We start from the raw sequence: 17,057 nt of genomic DNA, 5'->3' as shown, positions 1-17,057 counted from the left end.
TAATTAAAATGACAAGCATCTTTATAATTAAAGAAAAGTAAATAGCCAATTATGTAATACATTAATTAATAGAAGTCAAGTATTATGGTATAATTGAGAGGCTATGAGATACATTTATGTATTATATTTAAGGCAAAATAAATTGATAATATACATTTTGCAGTCAGATTTAAAAGATACACTACAATTAAAATTCAATAAATAAGACGTCTAAGAACCTTATATTGTCTTATCGAAAAGACTGTACCAGATGGCGTTACGATGAGGCTTATCATATATAGTGAACGTCAAAAAGAATGATAGATTATACTAGCATGTATTATATTATATTGAATTTTAATTGCAATGTAATTTAAAAATTACACTGGACTACCTACCATAGAAAAATGATATTATTACGATAACAAAATACTTTCAATATATTGGAGATAATATACATAATAGATATATTGTTAAAGCCACCAAGCATAGATGGTCAGCCATTTTACTTTAAAAGGCATAAAAAATACATCGACAAGCGCCAATGTTCCCTCCATTTTAAAATTCTTCACAGGCTAATCATTAGCTAGCGGGCACAGTATACAGGCGGCCCTCGACTATCGAACGTTCTACTTTTAATCAAATTGCTATTTCGTATATATCTTGAAATTTAGATTTTTGTTGATAATGCAAAATCTGTGCGCTTCCATGCAGTTGCTCCTCTCTCCTCCGCTCTATTTCTTGACAAGTTTATAAAGAAAACACCTGATTGCTAATACGCCTTTATTATACCGATTGATAAATAAATATTTTGAAGTACACTTTGTGATGTTTTTTTTACATCCCTCTACTTTCGAACACATTTTCAGGAACCAATTACGTGTGAAAGTCGAGGGCCGCCTGTATTCTATATCACTCCTGGCATGCATACCTGTCTGCGGCCTTATTCCATGTACATACCAACTGCGAAAAAATACTGCGGGAAGATCAACCGAATGTGCAATACAGTGAATTGGTTGATATTTTTGGCAAATCGTATTGTGCATGCGCACTAGGGAATAAGAAATGTCATTGGCTAATCGCAGTATTGTAAAGTATGTAACTATTTACTTTGAGTTCCAACGGTTACTTCAACTGCGAAATCATTCATGAGAAACTTTCGCGATTCGAAGATGGATAGTTTAAAGACATCATTTATCTCAGATGCAATCATGATTTGAAACACTCGCGGCAGGGTGGAATAAAGCTACTGGTATATTATATCTTCCTATTTACACTTGACGTTATGACAAGGATTATAATATAAAAAAGAAGATACAAAGACGTCTTATTTAATAAATTTTAAATATGGCGTACCCCTGAACCATACAGTCAGAGGTTATTTGTGCATAATAGGTATATATTTTTGTGATCACATCGACTTCCAGATGAACCTTCATGACTTTTTACATGTATTGGTTACTGGCCATTTGTTCAACTTACATCAGGATACGGTAATAGGAAGGTGGCAGTAGTGAAGGGTGGAGGTAGACTGTGGAGATTCAGCATAAATATTGTATACTATTTATTATTGGTTTTTATTGAACAATAATACAAATCACAGGTGGTATTGGTTAATTTTAAAAATTCAATTAAACCCTGCCTAACCAAACGGTAGTAGATATTAGATAAAAAATATTCTTCTATATATAAAATATTTTAAAATTTGTCATTAAATCATAGATAATTTTAGATATATTATAGATAGAAGAATATTTTTTATCCATTATGGTTTGCTTAGGCAGGGTTTAATCGAATTTTAAAAACAATCTGCAATTTGAAAACAAATAAGTATGACTGATAAAGTATGCATTATTTTTGTCGAATCTCCACCGATACCATCTTCAATTTGTATTCTTAGTTTAATGAAAACAAATGACTTTAATCAACAGAGTGTACACTATTTATGTTGAATCTCCACAGCCTACCTCCACTTTTAGCTGCTGGAAAGTGGAGAGAAGACATCATGGACACCAACACCGTAATATATTGATTAGACGCGGTTTTTTTTCAACTCAGCTGGGAATTAAACTCAGTTTTTCTACACTGATTGCTTTCATACATATTTTTTTATTTGCATTTTCGAGGCGGGTGCAGTTCGACTGAAATGTCGGTGAGACTTTGTCCGGTCTTAGAGGGAACATTGACAAGCGCACATAAATGGTGGATATTCGTAAAAAAAAAATAAACAATAAAAAACCATGTACCGACCGACCACCTAAATATTTTTTATAATTATTATCAGACACAATGAATGATTCAGATATTCCAAGATATTGAATTTTATGAATCCTTACAATAATAGGTACAAACGACAATGGTTTGATAACTAATTAATACATTTTATGAATGAAAGAGTAAAGCAATCTAATTAAATATGAACATACGTGTGTTCAACTAACATTACTGTGTTGATAATTTGCAGATACCATATTTCATCGATTCTAACAAGTGATTCATATGATAGGAATGTTGTTTCCCAAACTTTTAACATGCAAGTAAGTATCCATTAAGAACCTTTTTTTTAGAACTTTTGACAATTCCAAAATTATTCATCTCGACACTGGCAAATTTATTATAACGCGATAAAATTTTAATAACAATGTTTTGTACTGCATTTAGAAATAATTGTGTGATTTCACTCATTATAACTTCTGGCATGTGGCACATGTCAAAACAAGTGCGGGACCAAAAATTATTTTTAATAATCAATTACGATATAATGAATTCGCACTCACCAGGGTCACGATGAACAAGGATTAACTGTATATGACGTTTAATTCGAATAGTTTATTAATAGAGCTTTTTCATTATTTAAAATTGTTTTGCTTGTCAAATCCACCGTTGATGGCAGAATTTAGCTTATCGTGACTGTGTCCAAACGTATCCCCTGCGATCAACAGAGGGGAGGGGGGTGGTAACTTGTATATTTGAGTTCAGAGAATTGACATACGACATTCTGTAAATGAGGTCACATTCTCAAATCACCTTTTAGGATAAAGCGTATTATAAAAAAAACGATATTTCTTTAACTTGACATTTTTTTTCTGTAATACACTACCACGGCTAAAGAAGTCATCCTTCAAAAACAGCCCCTTGAATCAATGAAATATGGTGACCACTTAAAAACACGAATGTAAGCTAAACACTTTGCTTTCATCTAATCAAAAAATCTCTGTAAGTTGAGCAGGCGAGTGAGTGGTAGGTACATGGGTTCTACTGGGGTGTAAAAGGGTGCATTGCATTGCGTAGGGTTGCGGGTTCAGTAAAGCCCACCATGGTTTTACTCTCTTACGGGTGGGAATCCACCTCGACGAGCCGCGACCACGGAAACAAATGCACCACACTGCAACACATACCCACAACCACTTAGCAACATTTCGTAACATCCGGTAGCCATTTTTTGGCGGAGACATCTCTTAGCCGACGACAGACACACAAGAACATTCCGTGAGACCGCCAAATCATTCGATGAAACGCACGAAATATGTAAAGCTACACGACCGTAATTGATAGACGTACAATTTTAAACGTTAGTTAGATTTAATCGGAATGCTCGTGTGTGTCGGTACCATAATACACACTTTCAATGGTTGTATTTAAATCATATTTTAAGACGCATACTGACTAAGTAACTTATCCAATCATGTAAACAAATTGTTTAACATTAAGAAACCTAAATACATACAGAACGTTAATATTTTCAGCCGTAAATGAGATTTAACTAAAAAACTAAAAATCGTCTGCCTTTTTCCAAGATGGTGGCTGTAGTATAGAATGTATGAGTGTTGATTTTTGTTACAGTTAAACCCCCATTTTACGTTTCTGACTATTCATAAGTATTCATAATTTAAATCAGAGGTTGATTGCTAAGTCAATTATATTCATCAGCTGCCATTTTTATATTCTATGACTAGCTTTAAACATAACTTTTTTATTAATTTTGATGACGTTACGAACATTTATTTAAATATTCGCTTTTTATGATTGTTTATAGATCACCAGTATAAGTTGTCCGCCGAGTAAGGGCTATACTGTAATGAACTCAGTTCTGAATTAGAACACCAGACGATTTATGATGGTAAATAGTAATATGTTTGCAAAAAGAAAATATTTCATTTTGCAGTCCTAAATGTGCTTGACGGTAAAAATATATTGCATTAAGAAGATCGTCATGTCACTCAAACTCAAAAATTCCCTGATATTGCCGAACTGTGTTTACATAGTGCGTACACGCCTTTAACAATACAACCAATGAAAATGCATCATTCTTTATTTAATTGCAATTAATCTTTTCTTTCACAGTGAATTGAGTAGGTACTAATTATTTCATTTATAAAGAAACCTTTAATTGGTAGATGATGTTTTGTATGAGAGTTTATTTTAGAGTTACAGCAATTATTATGAGAATATACATAGAGGTACGCTACTCCACTACGTATATTCTATAAATAAGCCATTTATAATACAAGACAATATAAGTAATTATCTCCCACGATGAATAGTTCGTAAAGCGCCCACATCTGAAGCCGTACGTCGTATCTAGCAAACATTGCATGTTGTTTTCTTAGATGTGTGTTATTAACCATGCTTTGTCGGTTAATATTATAGCTCAACTCTGGCGGCCCATATGCTCTGCTTATGGAAATGTTATTTTGATATAATATAAGCCAATAATAAGGGCTGCGTGCTATCACTAACCAATCACCCGTGGTTGCAACACACTTTGGACAGCATTTCTCAATACTGTCTGTATGAGACGTGCACACACAACGAACATATGCGACTCAAAGGCACTACTAGCTCACACACAGTGACATGTCTAACCGGTCATCGTTTGATGCTGAGTGATAAGCATGTGAGTTGTGAGTTAAGCACATATGCATCACCAGTAATAGCCTCAAATGTGTCCACATTCAATTCATTTCATACAATATATTATTATCTAATTAGTATGTATAGAATTTTTTTATAATTCCCAAAACACCATCAACAAACAAAGTTCGAAATTATTATAAAAGTTACTTATAAAATAAAGAATTTAAAAAAAATATAACAATATAAATAATGTACTATTCTACTTTTATGAAAACTATACCAAAAGTTAATAAATAAAGTCAAACTCTATAATAATATCTTATAATAATTTATTATAAACACTCATAGCTTTGGAAGACCTCTCAAGATGAACTATCTTTTCCATTCCTGACCAACCACAGGTAATGTTTCATTTGAGTAGACTCAACTAGACTCAATGTATGTATTATCAAATTTCGTTTTTAGTAGATTTAATAAATTTACGGAGAAAGATTGTTTATCAAATTTTTATCATAAACCCATTATTTTTGGGATGACACAACCCAATTTCTGACAAGCTATAATACTTAAATGTTAAAACTGAGCAGCAAAAAAAAAAATTACAATACCAATCAGTGGCGAAGGGTGGAGAAAGTCTGTTACGATCCAACATAAATAATGCACACTAAACTTTGTCAGTCAAATGTATTTGTTTTCATTGAACTAAGACTACAATGTGTAGATAGTGTTTGTTAGTTTTTAAAATTTCAATTAAACCCTGCCTAATCCAAACCATATTTTTTTTTGTTTTTAGAATTATTAATAACCATGTCCTTGCTTTTTCGTACAAGGTGGTTGTTAGTAATTTTGAAACATCACAAACACCCAGGCTTTGAGAAAAACACATAATTATTGTGTCCTCACCGGGAATCGAACCCAGAACTCTCAGGTGGAAGGCCAGCCATAAAAATTATGCCATTAAGTCATGCATAATTTTAGATATTTTATAAATAAAAGAATATTTTTATCGATTATGTTTTGATATAGGCAGGGCTTAATGAATTTTCAAAAACTAATTAGCACCAATTCAACGAAAATATATGACTACATTGCCAGATCGCCCATAGCATACCTAAACTATTATGGTTTGGTTTGATTGATTTTTAAAAATTAACCGGCACCATCTGCAAATTGTATTCTTTGTTCAATGAAAACAAATAATAAGTATGATTGAAAAAGTTTAGTGTGCATTATTTAAGTTGAATCTCAACAGCCATCTTCGACGCTTTGTCACTGATACCCGTTGATCTACTATGATATAGGATAGGCTTTAGCTGAATTCGCACAGATTTGACGCGTACACAATTTTAAAAACTCATAATGCATTCCGAGAGCCATTCACGGTCAACCTATTGGTATTAGGCAGTATGCGGCCAGAGAATTATCGGCAAATTAGTATGGTGAGACAAAATTGAAAATAAGCTCTGTACGATTTATGCGCAAAAGAGTGTTTCGAACAGAGTACTGAAAAAAATTCAAACCTTCTTCAATTCAAACTTTTTTTTTTAAAGAAGTATTTCATTATATTGAAAATATTATAATTCTATTTGGCAATGTTAATCATATATCTTTCGGTATTGTCCACCTGCTACTTCCTAATTTTTGTGGCTTGGATAAATACAATTTTCTTTTTCTTTAAGTTTATTAGAATTCAACAGCCGCAGCTTAGTGATAGCGTTGACATGCGTTGACTCCAGGTTTGAATCCTAGATCTACAAAAATCATGTTCATGATCTACTTCCTTTCTTGCGCTTTATTCTGACTTTTTCGCAGAATGAAAAATTAATAACCAATTCTTGTTAAAACCTGTTGGGTTACCTCCATACTGTAGTGTCCATAATATGTCTTTGTCTAGAAATGACATGGTGTATAAGTGGTACAAAATCACGACTGTTGGTTATATCTTGGATTCGGACCCAAGAGGTAAAGTGGGTTGAACGTAAAGCGTAATTTCTTCAGTCGAGGCATGAGATTAGATTCTGTTATATTCATTTATTTATCGAAGAATATTGTTTTGCAACTTCAATTAAAACCTGATAAGATCAGGCTCACCGAAGAGCAACACCACCAGATGCCATCCGTGCAGATGGATCCAAGGATCTTTTGCAAGATATCTGTAACTTCTAGGAATCACTCTGACAGTACTAACATATCCAATATTCTGATATTTCAACACACTCTGGTTATCTTAATAGATGTATATGTCGTTACATTGCAATAATTCATTTGTTACGTGAACGAATTAGAAATATGGTGATTAGAGGTTAGGAATAGAAGAGTTAGCTCAACATATATAGGCCAGGCCGCGTGCATGGATAACTGCGTGCTTATAAAGTATATCACGGTTAAAATATGACAATAACAAGATTATGTCGGGCGCTGTCTAACCCCTGCTTGTCACTGGTGATGTTCTTCAAGAAACTGAGCACCTCGGGGTTGTTGCCGTGGTCTCCGAAGTACTTTGTCAGATCCTCGATGGTCTTGTGGTGGGTGAGGACATTACCCTTGCCTCCAGCCAGGTCCTTCATGTAGTTACGGGCCTGCATGATTACCTCGGACAATTGGAGCTGAAAGAGATATAAGACAAAATTATAAAGCTATACAATTAACTCATAGCCTTAGTAAACATTCCTTCAGTGTCACTTTGATATATTTAGGCTTTATCTATATAAAAAGATGGCCTATTTGGTAGAGCGCCTGTTTCTGAAGCCACGAGTGACGGACTCAATCCTGCGGCTTGCAAAAAAATATACGTCGGTTTCTCAATGTGTGTTTGATCCGGTGCAAGTACCCAATGGGCTGAGTAAATTGCTAATAACAATTCTTCATAAAAAATCTGTCAATACAGTGAGGGTCGCGATGATGGTAATAGTTAACTTTTGCTACTATTATTGTCTGGTAAAGCTGCATTTAACTTACCAGGAGTTGCGGCCTGCCCAGAGCTGTGACTTTGATGGCCATAATTCCGGTTCCAAAGGTGGCTCCTGAAAATAAAATAAGACCATTTTATCAAAATGTTACATTGGAAGCCGGTACCATCCCACATAATATCTTTTGAAATCATTATTTGCAATAAAATAAACACTAAACTAGAACAAAACCACCAAATCATCAAAAATTACAACATTTATTTATTTCCTTATTGAGAACAACTGGAAAAATCAGGAAATAATCACAAAAATATTGCCTAGTCATTTTTGCATAATAATCCAAAAAATAAATAACTGAAAAAAAGTTACTTAAATGACAAAATAAATATTATCACTTAGGAAGTATTTATTAATATTATAACCTAATTTCATTTTTTTATTCGATAAATACTGAATATACATAACATTTGAGAATGTACGTATCTTTATATTTAAATACAAAATTTTATAAAACCTTAGAAATTACTGCCATTTTGAAAAAATCCTAGGAAGAAAGTTGGTTTAACTGGGATTTAAACTCCCATCTTTCACTGTCCTCGATGAGTCCTCAGAACCAATAAGCTTTCGATCAGTCAATGATTCATTCAAATGACTGTCAATAACATTACTACGCTAACTGAAGTGTTTCAAATACCTTCAAGGGAAGCTACCAACTTTGTAATTTAAATCAAGATAATGATATTATTACTAACACGGTTTATAGCTGGCGTCAGGAGTTATCCAAATTTGTCAAATGAGATCTTTGCATTTAATTATAAATGACACTTTCTTTATTCAACAAATAATTCATAAGATTTGAGAATATAACATTCTTTATATTGAACATACATAATTTGAAAACACCTCAGAAAATAATATATACTTACCTACATTTTTTCATCTTGAACTTGTCAACAAATTGTGTTAATTCTTGACTTAAATTAAGGTATCAATTACATTAATTACTAACACAGGTCAGGGGTTCTCCAAATTTTAGTTTACAACATACTTGCACTTGCTAATAATTTGATAAATTATTTTTTAATCCATCGAATAATTCACAAGGTTTGAGAATGTAACATTCTTTTAATGAACAGTTCAGATGTAGGTATACCTACTAGAAAAGATATGACATTCAGTGGGATTCGAACCTGCATCCACTGGATTCACGCCAATGTGCTTTTCCAATTATTGAACCATGTGCTATATCTGAGGTGTTTTCAAATTTAAAATATATCTTCTGTATTGAATTATCCGTAAACCATACTAGGTCAATTACTCGACTAATAGGGGAAAGATTGTCTTTATATTATAAAATATGATTTTAAATGACACAAAGTTTTCCATAGCAACACCATCCTTAAAGTTATAAATAATATTATAATATAAGTGGGTAAAATATTCGACAGTGGCACTACAACTGCAAATCGCTTTTGCCACTGTAGAATGGTTTACCTCTATCTACTGAAGATTTTAAAATAAATAATTCGACAATGATATCTAACCGGGATCTTCATCAGGTACATGATTGCTGTGTCTGTCCATTGCTTTTGTCAAAAAGTACACCATAGTGAAGAGACAGGACAGGATCAGAAGAGTGGAAGGGATACATTATATGGAAAGGAAGAAGAATGATTAATAGTAAGCGTTTTGTCAATCTGTCAATCGGTCATTTCCATAAATTATTAAATATACAGATATTGTAAAGAAAAATCATGAAACATGAATTTATTATGAATGGATGTATTATGTTTTTCAAATTTCGAATATGATTCATGTTCGTTTTGTATCGGAATCAATTTATTTAAATAATACAAAATAATGTATATAAGACTGTCGGTAAAATGACAGACCTCGTCAATTATTGTAAGTGGATAGGAAGCTAAATATACCGAATCATCATTAATTAGTCAATTGAAACAATCATAAAAAAATACGTAGGTACCTACTACGTACATAATAACGAAATGTGAAAACGGACTGCTGAAGAAATAACGTTATAATTTTATAACTGCCATTTTTGGTCTACCAAAAATCACATGTTTTTTCAGCAAATTTTATTTGATCCAGACCAAGAACCAGCACTCGAAATGGAAAATTTTACGAACCGGAGTGCTCGATATAACGTTTATAATTGTATGTATATTTTATAAAAAATAAGTGTGTTAGATTCTTTGTTATATGGCTCGTCTACCTCAGACGGTCAAATTAATTTTTCCACAAAACGGCGCGATAATCTTGGGAATTTTATGAACCCGAAGGGCGCTCCCGTCCATTTCGAACCCAGCCAAGGACCCATGTGTTGGGCCAATGCCATCTATAGTTAACAAGCCAAGCACAAAGTTTGATGCCGAAATTCTGTGGTCCTATTTCATAGCTACAATGAAAATAATAGGACCCCGAGTTTTCGTGAGAAAATTTGTGCTCGACTCGTATACACTAAAGATGACATTGGTTAGGTGAATGGCTTAAAACCCATTCCTAGTAAAAAAAAGTCTCCAGTTAAGAATGAATCAAAATTCAGTGACGTCAAGTAAAAATAAGAAAAAAACATGTTAAATGACAGTCTGACAATGATTCAAACTGACAAATATGGTTGTATAACTAAAAAAAACATTTGTATATAAAGTATGTTTTGCAATGAAATAACTTGACAAATTCTCCAGTCTACCTACCTCTTTTATCTAATTAATCAGTCACAACTTGACATGTCATATTGCAGACAAGCGGTTAGGCATAACAGTAGCATAATACAATTCGAGTGTTTAAGTTATTAGTGAAATAATTAGGAACTTTTCAAATTGGCATTGCTAATAGGTAAGATCGCAAAAGAATTAGCCGTGTACGCTAATTAGTTTTTAGCACCGTGTCGCTAGATGTGATCAAGGATGCCTAAACCGAGTAATATATTTAGGGTCAAGAATATAATATCCTGGACTGATCACATTGCCAATGAGGAGGTTTTAAGGCGAGCCAATAAGACAAGATAACTAATAGCTACTCTATCAAGCGCAGAAAAGCTGCATACTTTGGCCATATTTTCCACAATAAGAAATGCGATTTACTCCAACTCATAATGAAGAAAGAAAAAGAATTTGTACATTTAAGAATTTATGGTATTGATTGACTGATGTTAAAAATGTGTTGAAATCCTTACTTTTTACAGATGCGGGCGATAACTGTGTGAAGTTTGCTACATATAAATCTGCGATGTGAATGAGATACAGTTGTTCATTACAACATAAATAATAACATATATTAGTAAGTCTTTTTTCAGTGAAGCCCTGGCAAAAGTGTAATGTGTGCTTCAAATGAATATGCAATGCGAAATTACATGTAAACTAATTTAATCGTTTTTCAGCTTCACTTTCATGTATTTAATCTCCATCTATACAAAGAATAAATTACCGTGTTCGCTCTTAAGGAGGTTGTACAAATAGACCATTTTTTACGAGAAATAGTGGTTAGACTGGTTAGCCATTCGCTCAACTCATTTGGTTCTTGCACAGGATCAATTACATATTGATAAACATGCATTTTAAGAAACCATCAGTTAGAACCCGCTGCCCACAGCTTCGTATTTATACTTCGACATCTGCTCCACCGACTAGGCAGAACTGGGTGCATATTTTCTCATTATAAAGAAAACGTAAAAACACGTTGTATTTTACCAATTAAGGCATTGTAAAAGTTATATGATGAAATAAATGATGTATTTATTATTTACTGCCTCTCTCACACATTAAAATGTTAATGTCACGCAATAATCTGGAAATTTTACATGTCACCATCAATGTTCCATTAGATTAATTTACTGTTTTGTGCGCATCCTGAGTATTAAAATTTGTAAAAAAAGAATATTTGTACAATTATTCACCATTTTGTTGCATAGATAAATGAACTTGTCAAATTATCATGCTGCAAAAAAAAATACCTAACAAGGAAATGAGGCGTCTAATTACAAAAAGCGACAGGTCCACAATTCAATATTTTCAGGAAACAACGTTTTTATGTTTCAAGCTTCAATTATTTGTTTTAACGTGAGAATATTTTTTCCGTTGTATTCTATGTCGAAATTAGAACCAAATGGCAATTTGTTTCAGCCGATAAACTCTTAAATGTAATAAATATAGGCAAAATAAAATTGGACATAGCGCTATTTGTAGCTCACTTTTTAATTTACTCTGCATAAGGCACATATTTCCGTGGCATTGTCATGAGTTTACCAGATGCTACAGCATGGGAGACACCCTTTTCAATATTGAACGTTCCCTTATTGGTTAACTTAAACATGCGTGAAATCAACCAAGCTTTAAATAATATGAAACACGAACTTGGCGCTTTTTGTAATAAACCGGACGTAAATTTTTTTTTCATAGGGTAATGTCGCGTTTTGGAATTTATAGATCAATACATATTGTGTAAAATTATACAAAGAAAATGTGCGTATTTTTTTCTTGATTTTGACCAAATGTGCGCTTTTTGGAATTAGACGCCTCAAATAATTATTTTGAGTCTGAAGAATGCGGAAAATTTAATGAGTGAATAAAATATTATAATAAATTGTTTTGTCTATTTAAATTTCAAGGCATTTAGGTAAACCAAAAATTTGATATCGCATACTACTTTTTAAAAGTTTCTGTGTGCGTAGGTTGGAAACATTTGTGTGGACAAATTCTTGTGTGTGTCACTGCTTCAGGATAAGCAATATTATTGTGAGGATGAGGAGTATTCCACATCTGATTGGGTGCACAATTTTCTTTGCTTACCAGCAACGGACTCGAGGCAGCGAATGAAGATCTCGGTGTTCCTCTCGCAAGTGGCTTCGTTAAGGTAGAAGTAGGTCCTGGCCGACTGCACTTTGTACCGACGATCGGCGAAGGATTTGTTTACTTGGTACTGGGGCAAGGCGGCGCCTTCTGCTTTGTCGGCGGTCGACTCTGACACGGAGGAACTGAATAGAATGAAAAACATCATTTTATAAATCATATTACAATATTAATTATTATCATCTTAATTATTATTACCCTGCAGCATAAAGTGAAAAAATCTTTGGATGTTTATTAAGGGTGGTTCCATTGACCAGTGGTACAAAATTATTACTTTTGTGGAAGTTGTCAACAACATAAAAACAAAATGGGCTAACAAATAAACGAGACAAAAACAAAATATATGACCGCCTTTTCTACAAGAGAAACCTCACCGAAAGAGAACATTGGTTAGGTACATCACGGGCCTGACAATCCGTAGTGGCTACTGGTTACCACAAAAACTCTCAGCTTTGGCGCGTTTAGGGACATGGAGGCCTGAGGCACTGACTGATTTTAAGACCCCTCATGATGAAAAATAAATAAATTCCAGCTACGACCACCTAAATACTACCAATGTACCTCTTTTTCTATAATCACACCGTGTAACTAAAAATAATATATATTAAAGAAGACAGCAATTTTTTTTATGTACAAGCAAATATCTACTTATCCGTTTGAGTGGTTATTTGACAGCTTTTTTTGATGTTATGGATATACCATCATAAATCATCTGGTGTTCGAATTTAGAACTAAGATCATCATTGTATAAAAAGTAATGAATGGTATGTCGAATGGTAGCATGTGGCGCCCCTAATTATTGGACAACTTATACCGGTGGCTTTGTTATGCGTTGAGCTCCTCTTTTATACAAAATTTGTGAGAAATATCTACGCATATTTTTAATGTTCCGGTATAATTTAATTTTAATAATTGTGACTGTTTTGAACTGTTTCGAGGCCCCCTTTTAGCTATTCTGACGAATCGATTGCGTCATCTGCGTCAAAGAAAATCGCCGCCGTCCCTGAGGCGATGGATGGAGCTTGCCGGAGACGGAAAGGAGTGTAGACGTTCCCTGGATGAGGCCGGGACCCACAATGGGTTGATTGCTTACATTATAAGACGGGAATGTGCCTATCTACATTATAATAAGCAACCTGTTCATCGATGTATTTATTTGACAACAACTCTGTTTGCCAGCCGGTTAGCCGATCAAGGGCGTTTTAATAACAATAAAAAAATCAACAAGTGATGTAACTTGTAAATAATAATATAATAATGTCTAAAATGGACACACCTACGTCACTGCACTACTGACGATACAACAAATTTGAACAAGACATACTTATAAATTATAATGCAGTACAATCAAAACTCTTAATTTAAGCAACGACCCATGGAACAGTATGTAGACGTTCTAACATCTAATCCAGTGATTCCAAACATTATTTTATTTTGCGGAACCGTTGACACATTTTTTAAGCTGACGTATCGCACCTCCGATAAAATAGAGTCATAACTCAAAATATAGATTTTTCAGTAGAGCCAAAAAACTAATCTAATTTAGAGCAATGCCCATGTTACATATATATAATTGGATTCGTCGTGAAAAATTTTATGTAAAAAAAAAACAAAAGAAAATCGTGAAAAATTTGAGTTGTGACACTTTTTTATATAAGTTTTGGGAATATTTCACCAAAAAATCTTCAATTCAAATTATGACAATATAGTCACTTTCCACTTTATGACTACATTAAACAATATAGTATCTCAAATTTTGAGATACGAAATACAATACGTGCACACACCGACGCGTCGTAAAGTCAAAAATGACACTGTTCGAGAATGAACACGTTCAAATTAGTCTCAATGTACCTAATACCGTCACAATTCCATCTAGTGGTTTTAATATTAAAGCTAAAATTATGACTATTTTTTAGCAGATGGAGATTTTTTGTGAATATTTCTGTATACTTAACTCAAAATTGTGTGTTTGTGACTTACGACTCTATTTTATCGGATGTGCGATATAGTATTCCAGTTATTTCGAAATACAGTAAAGTATTGGTTAAACGAGAATAATGTTCACGCAGTGCCTTTTAAATACAACATCAGGAGAGTGATGAGTGGGATCCACGACCACTTTCGGGGCTGCTACAATGTGTATACTATCGTGTCGGGTAGACGAATCACAAAAGAAATTGCGTGTCTCACATTATCCATACGAAATCGAAACGTGCGCGCGGTACACTTGAAATGCTGAGTTACCGAGGTGAGGAGTGGGAGTCACGACCACATCCGGAGCTGACATCATGACTTTTCATAATAATACACTTTCGTCTCAGGTAGACAGACGTGTCACAAAAGAAACAGCATCCTCATATTATGTATATTCAAGTCTTCTACATGGCGCAATATCTAAAATATCAAAATATATTTTTTCTTTTACCAAACTCTCAAGTTGTAAGTACTTTTTCTAGCAAGCGAATTAACGCGGAACCGGTTGGGAATCACTGATCTGATACATGGTGGGACATTATTATAATATCTGTAGTCAAGACCCAGTGTATCATAATTCATAATATGTCCAAAAAGAACACTTTGGGAAAACGCAATTTAAAATGTTATAGCAACTTATCTAGTAACAATTACTCGAATTCTCGAGATTTTCGAAATTCAGAAAATTAATTTCTCCAAATTCGCCTTCACTGATTGTTTATAGAGAATGCTTGAGACGAGATTTCTCGGTCACAAACTAACTCACGTTTTCACACTTTCGTGTAGGTACGTCATAGCCCCCTACATCTTGAAGAGGGACCCCAGGCCACGATGTTTGGACCCCCCCCCCAACCTATCGCTAAGGTTAAGGCCAGTGTAATGTTCTACAATAGTTTTCCCCAAATGGTATTCTATTAGAGCAAATATATGGTATGTGTTTATCTCACTTAACTGGTCGACCTGCCACACCGAGCCCCCAGGCTAGAGCCCTGTCAGCCCCCCTTGTGGGAACCATGAGGTAGATATCTACATTTTTTTATATTTATATAATGGTACCTGTGTATTATCCAACTGTTTTCATTGTATTATCTATGGTGATATGCCTCATAGGTACCATGTTATGGACATGAATGTATTATATTATAATGTTCGCTTATGTAAACAGATAAATAAAAATTGAAAATAAATAAAGTTGAAGGCTAAACTAACTAATGATCATTGACGGAACGAACATTGCGGCAGACATGGCACCAAATAGTCTGGACTGGAATCCGTTTCTGATTTTATTTATATTGGCTTATTGGGAAAACTTAATTTTTTGAAGGGGGAAAAAAATCGCCAAATAGAAAGAATTTCGAAAAGTAAAAATCGGCGTCTGATATGATCACCTCGTTTTCTCCATATTATGGCCTTTACTTTACGTCGTGGTGGAAACGGCTGTACACTTTGGAGACGCAGTCCTGAAGAAAGGTGCTCACAACTCCATGGGCGGCCAAGCACAATTTACGATGGTAGTGCTAGTTATTAATATTTTTATTGCAATAGCGAAACCCGTTCGCGGTAAATAAAGTTTTACGATTTTATATTTCGTTCAAATATATTTCAACGTGAAACAATCGTCTACAAGTAATATTTTACGATATTGCACTCGGAAGTATGAGCAATAACTAGCACTACAGTTTACAGAAATTTACAATTTGGTGTCACGGCCTGAATATATAATTGAAGCTGATACGGCTTTCTACATAAGACGTATTATACATCTTATCATGTTTGGCAATGTTTCCCGTAGGAGCACCGTCAAATTGGATTTGTTATCAGCAAATTAAAAATACCAAAACGCCGTCTGATTTTTAAAATTCACAGTTCTGCGTGAGATGGAGAAATCCAATTAGCCTTTATTTAGATAAAAGTGTCTTTTTTAGTATACCTTCGTCCTAACAAAATGTGTTTAGGTGCAATATAATCTAATGTAAATTCATTCCGCCATATTTTTGGGGCAATCAAATTAATTCCGTAACCCCGCGATTTAAATGGTTCCAATTAAGTATAATAAAGTTATCATAAAATTCATAGTATTAATTGTCAAATTCTCGTATAAAAATATCTGCCAGGGCGGCCGACTTTTGTTATTAGATGCACCCAATCTCTAATTACTCCTAATGGTTCTCTCGCCGTTGCGGTGAAATTTTACCGGAGGTGCCCGGGGTTTAGAGGATATACTACATCTATATTTATATAATATAGTATAAAAAATAAAAAAAGAATAATCTATGAATGTCATATGTTTATACCTGACTTCTCGCTCTTCTGCTTCCTCTTGTGTGATGTCTTCTTCAGCGGAATAATCGAGGATCGGCTTGACTCCGAACGAACGCAATCTGAAAACAAACCAATATAAAATAAGTATACATTCAAAAAAAAATACATAATAATGCACCTACATCAAATAGGAAATTAGCCAAAG

General features: G+C 33.9%; 1 protein-coding gene across 1 annotated transcript in view; it reads right to left on the bottom strand.

Annotated features, from left to right (window-relative positions):
• slgA (proline dehydrogenase slgA) overlaps positions 1–17,057 on the bottom strand; it is an 87,281-nt gene that overhangs the window by 9,352 nt on the left and 60,872 nt on the right. Inside the window, exons 3-6 of the mRNA XM_085950153.1 lie at positions 16,885–16,971; positions 12,554–12,738; positions 7,795–7,859; positions 7,264–7,442 (exon numbers count right to left, since the gene is read on the bottom strand). Coding sequence (XP_085806279.1) covers positions 7,264–7,442; positions 7,795–7,859; positions 12,554–12,738; positions 16,885–16,971 — 516 coding nt within the window. The remainder of the gene's footprint in view (positions 1–7,263; positions 7,443–7,794; positions 7,860–12,553; positions 12,739–16,884; positions 16,972–17,057) is intronic.

The sequence above is a fragment of the Rhyacophila brunnea genome, unplaced genomic scaffold, assembly GCF_057557595.1.
Source record: "Rhyacophila brunnea isolate RB1 unplaced genomic scaffold, BYU_Rbru_1.0 scaffold_23, whole genome shotgun sequence".
Taxonomy (NCBI): domain Eukaryota; kingdom Metazoa; phylum Arthropoda; class Insecta; order Trichoptera; family Rhyacophilidae; genus Rhyacophila; species Rhyacophila brunnea.
Note: the sequence above shows the minus strand (reverse complement) of the source record. Positions and strands in the feature narration are given on the sequence as shown.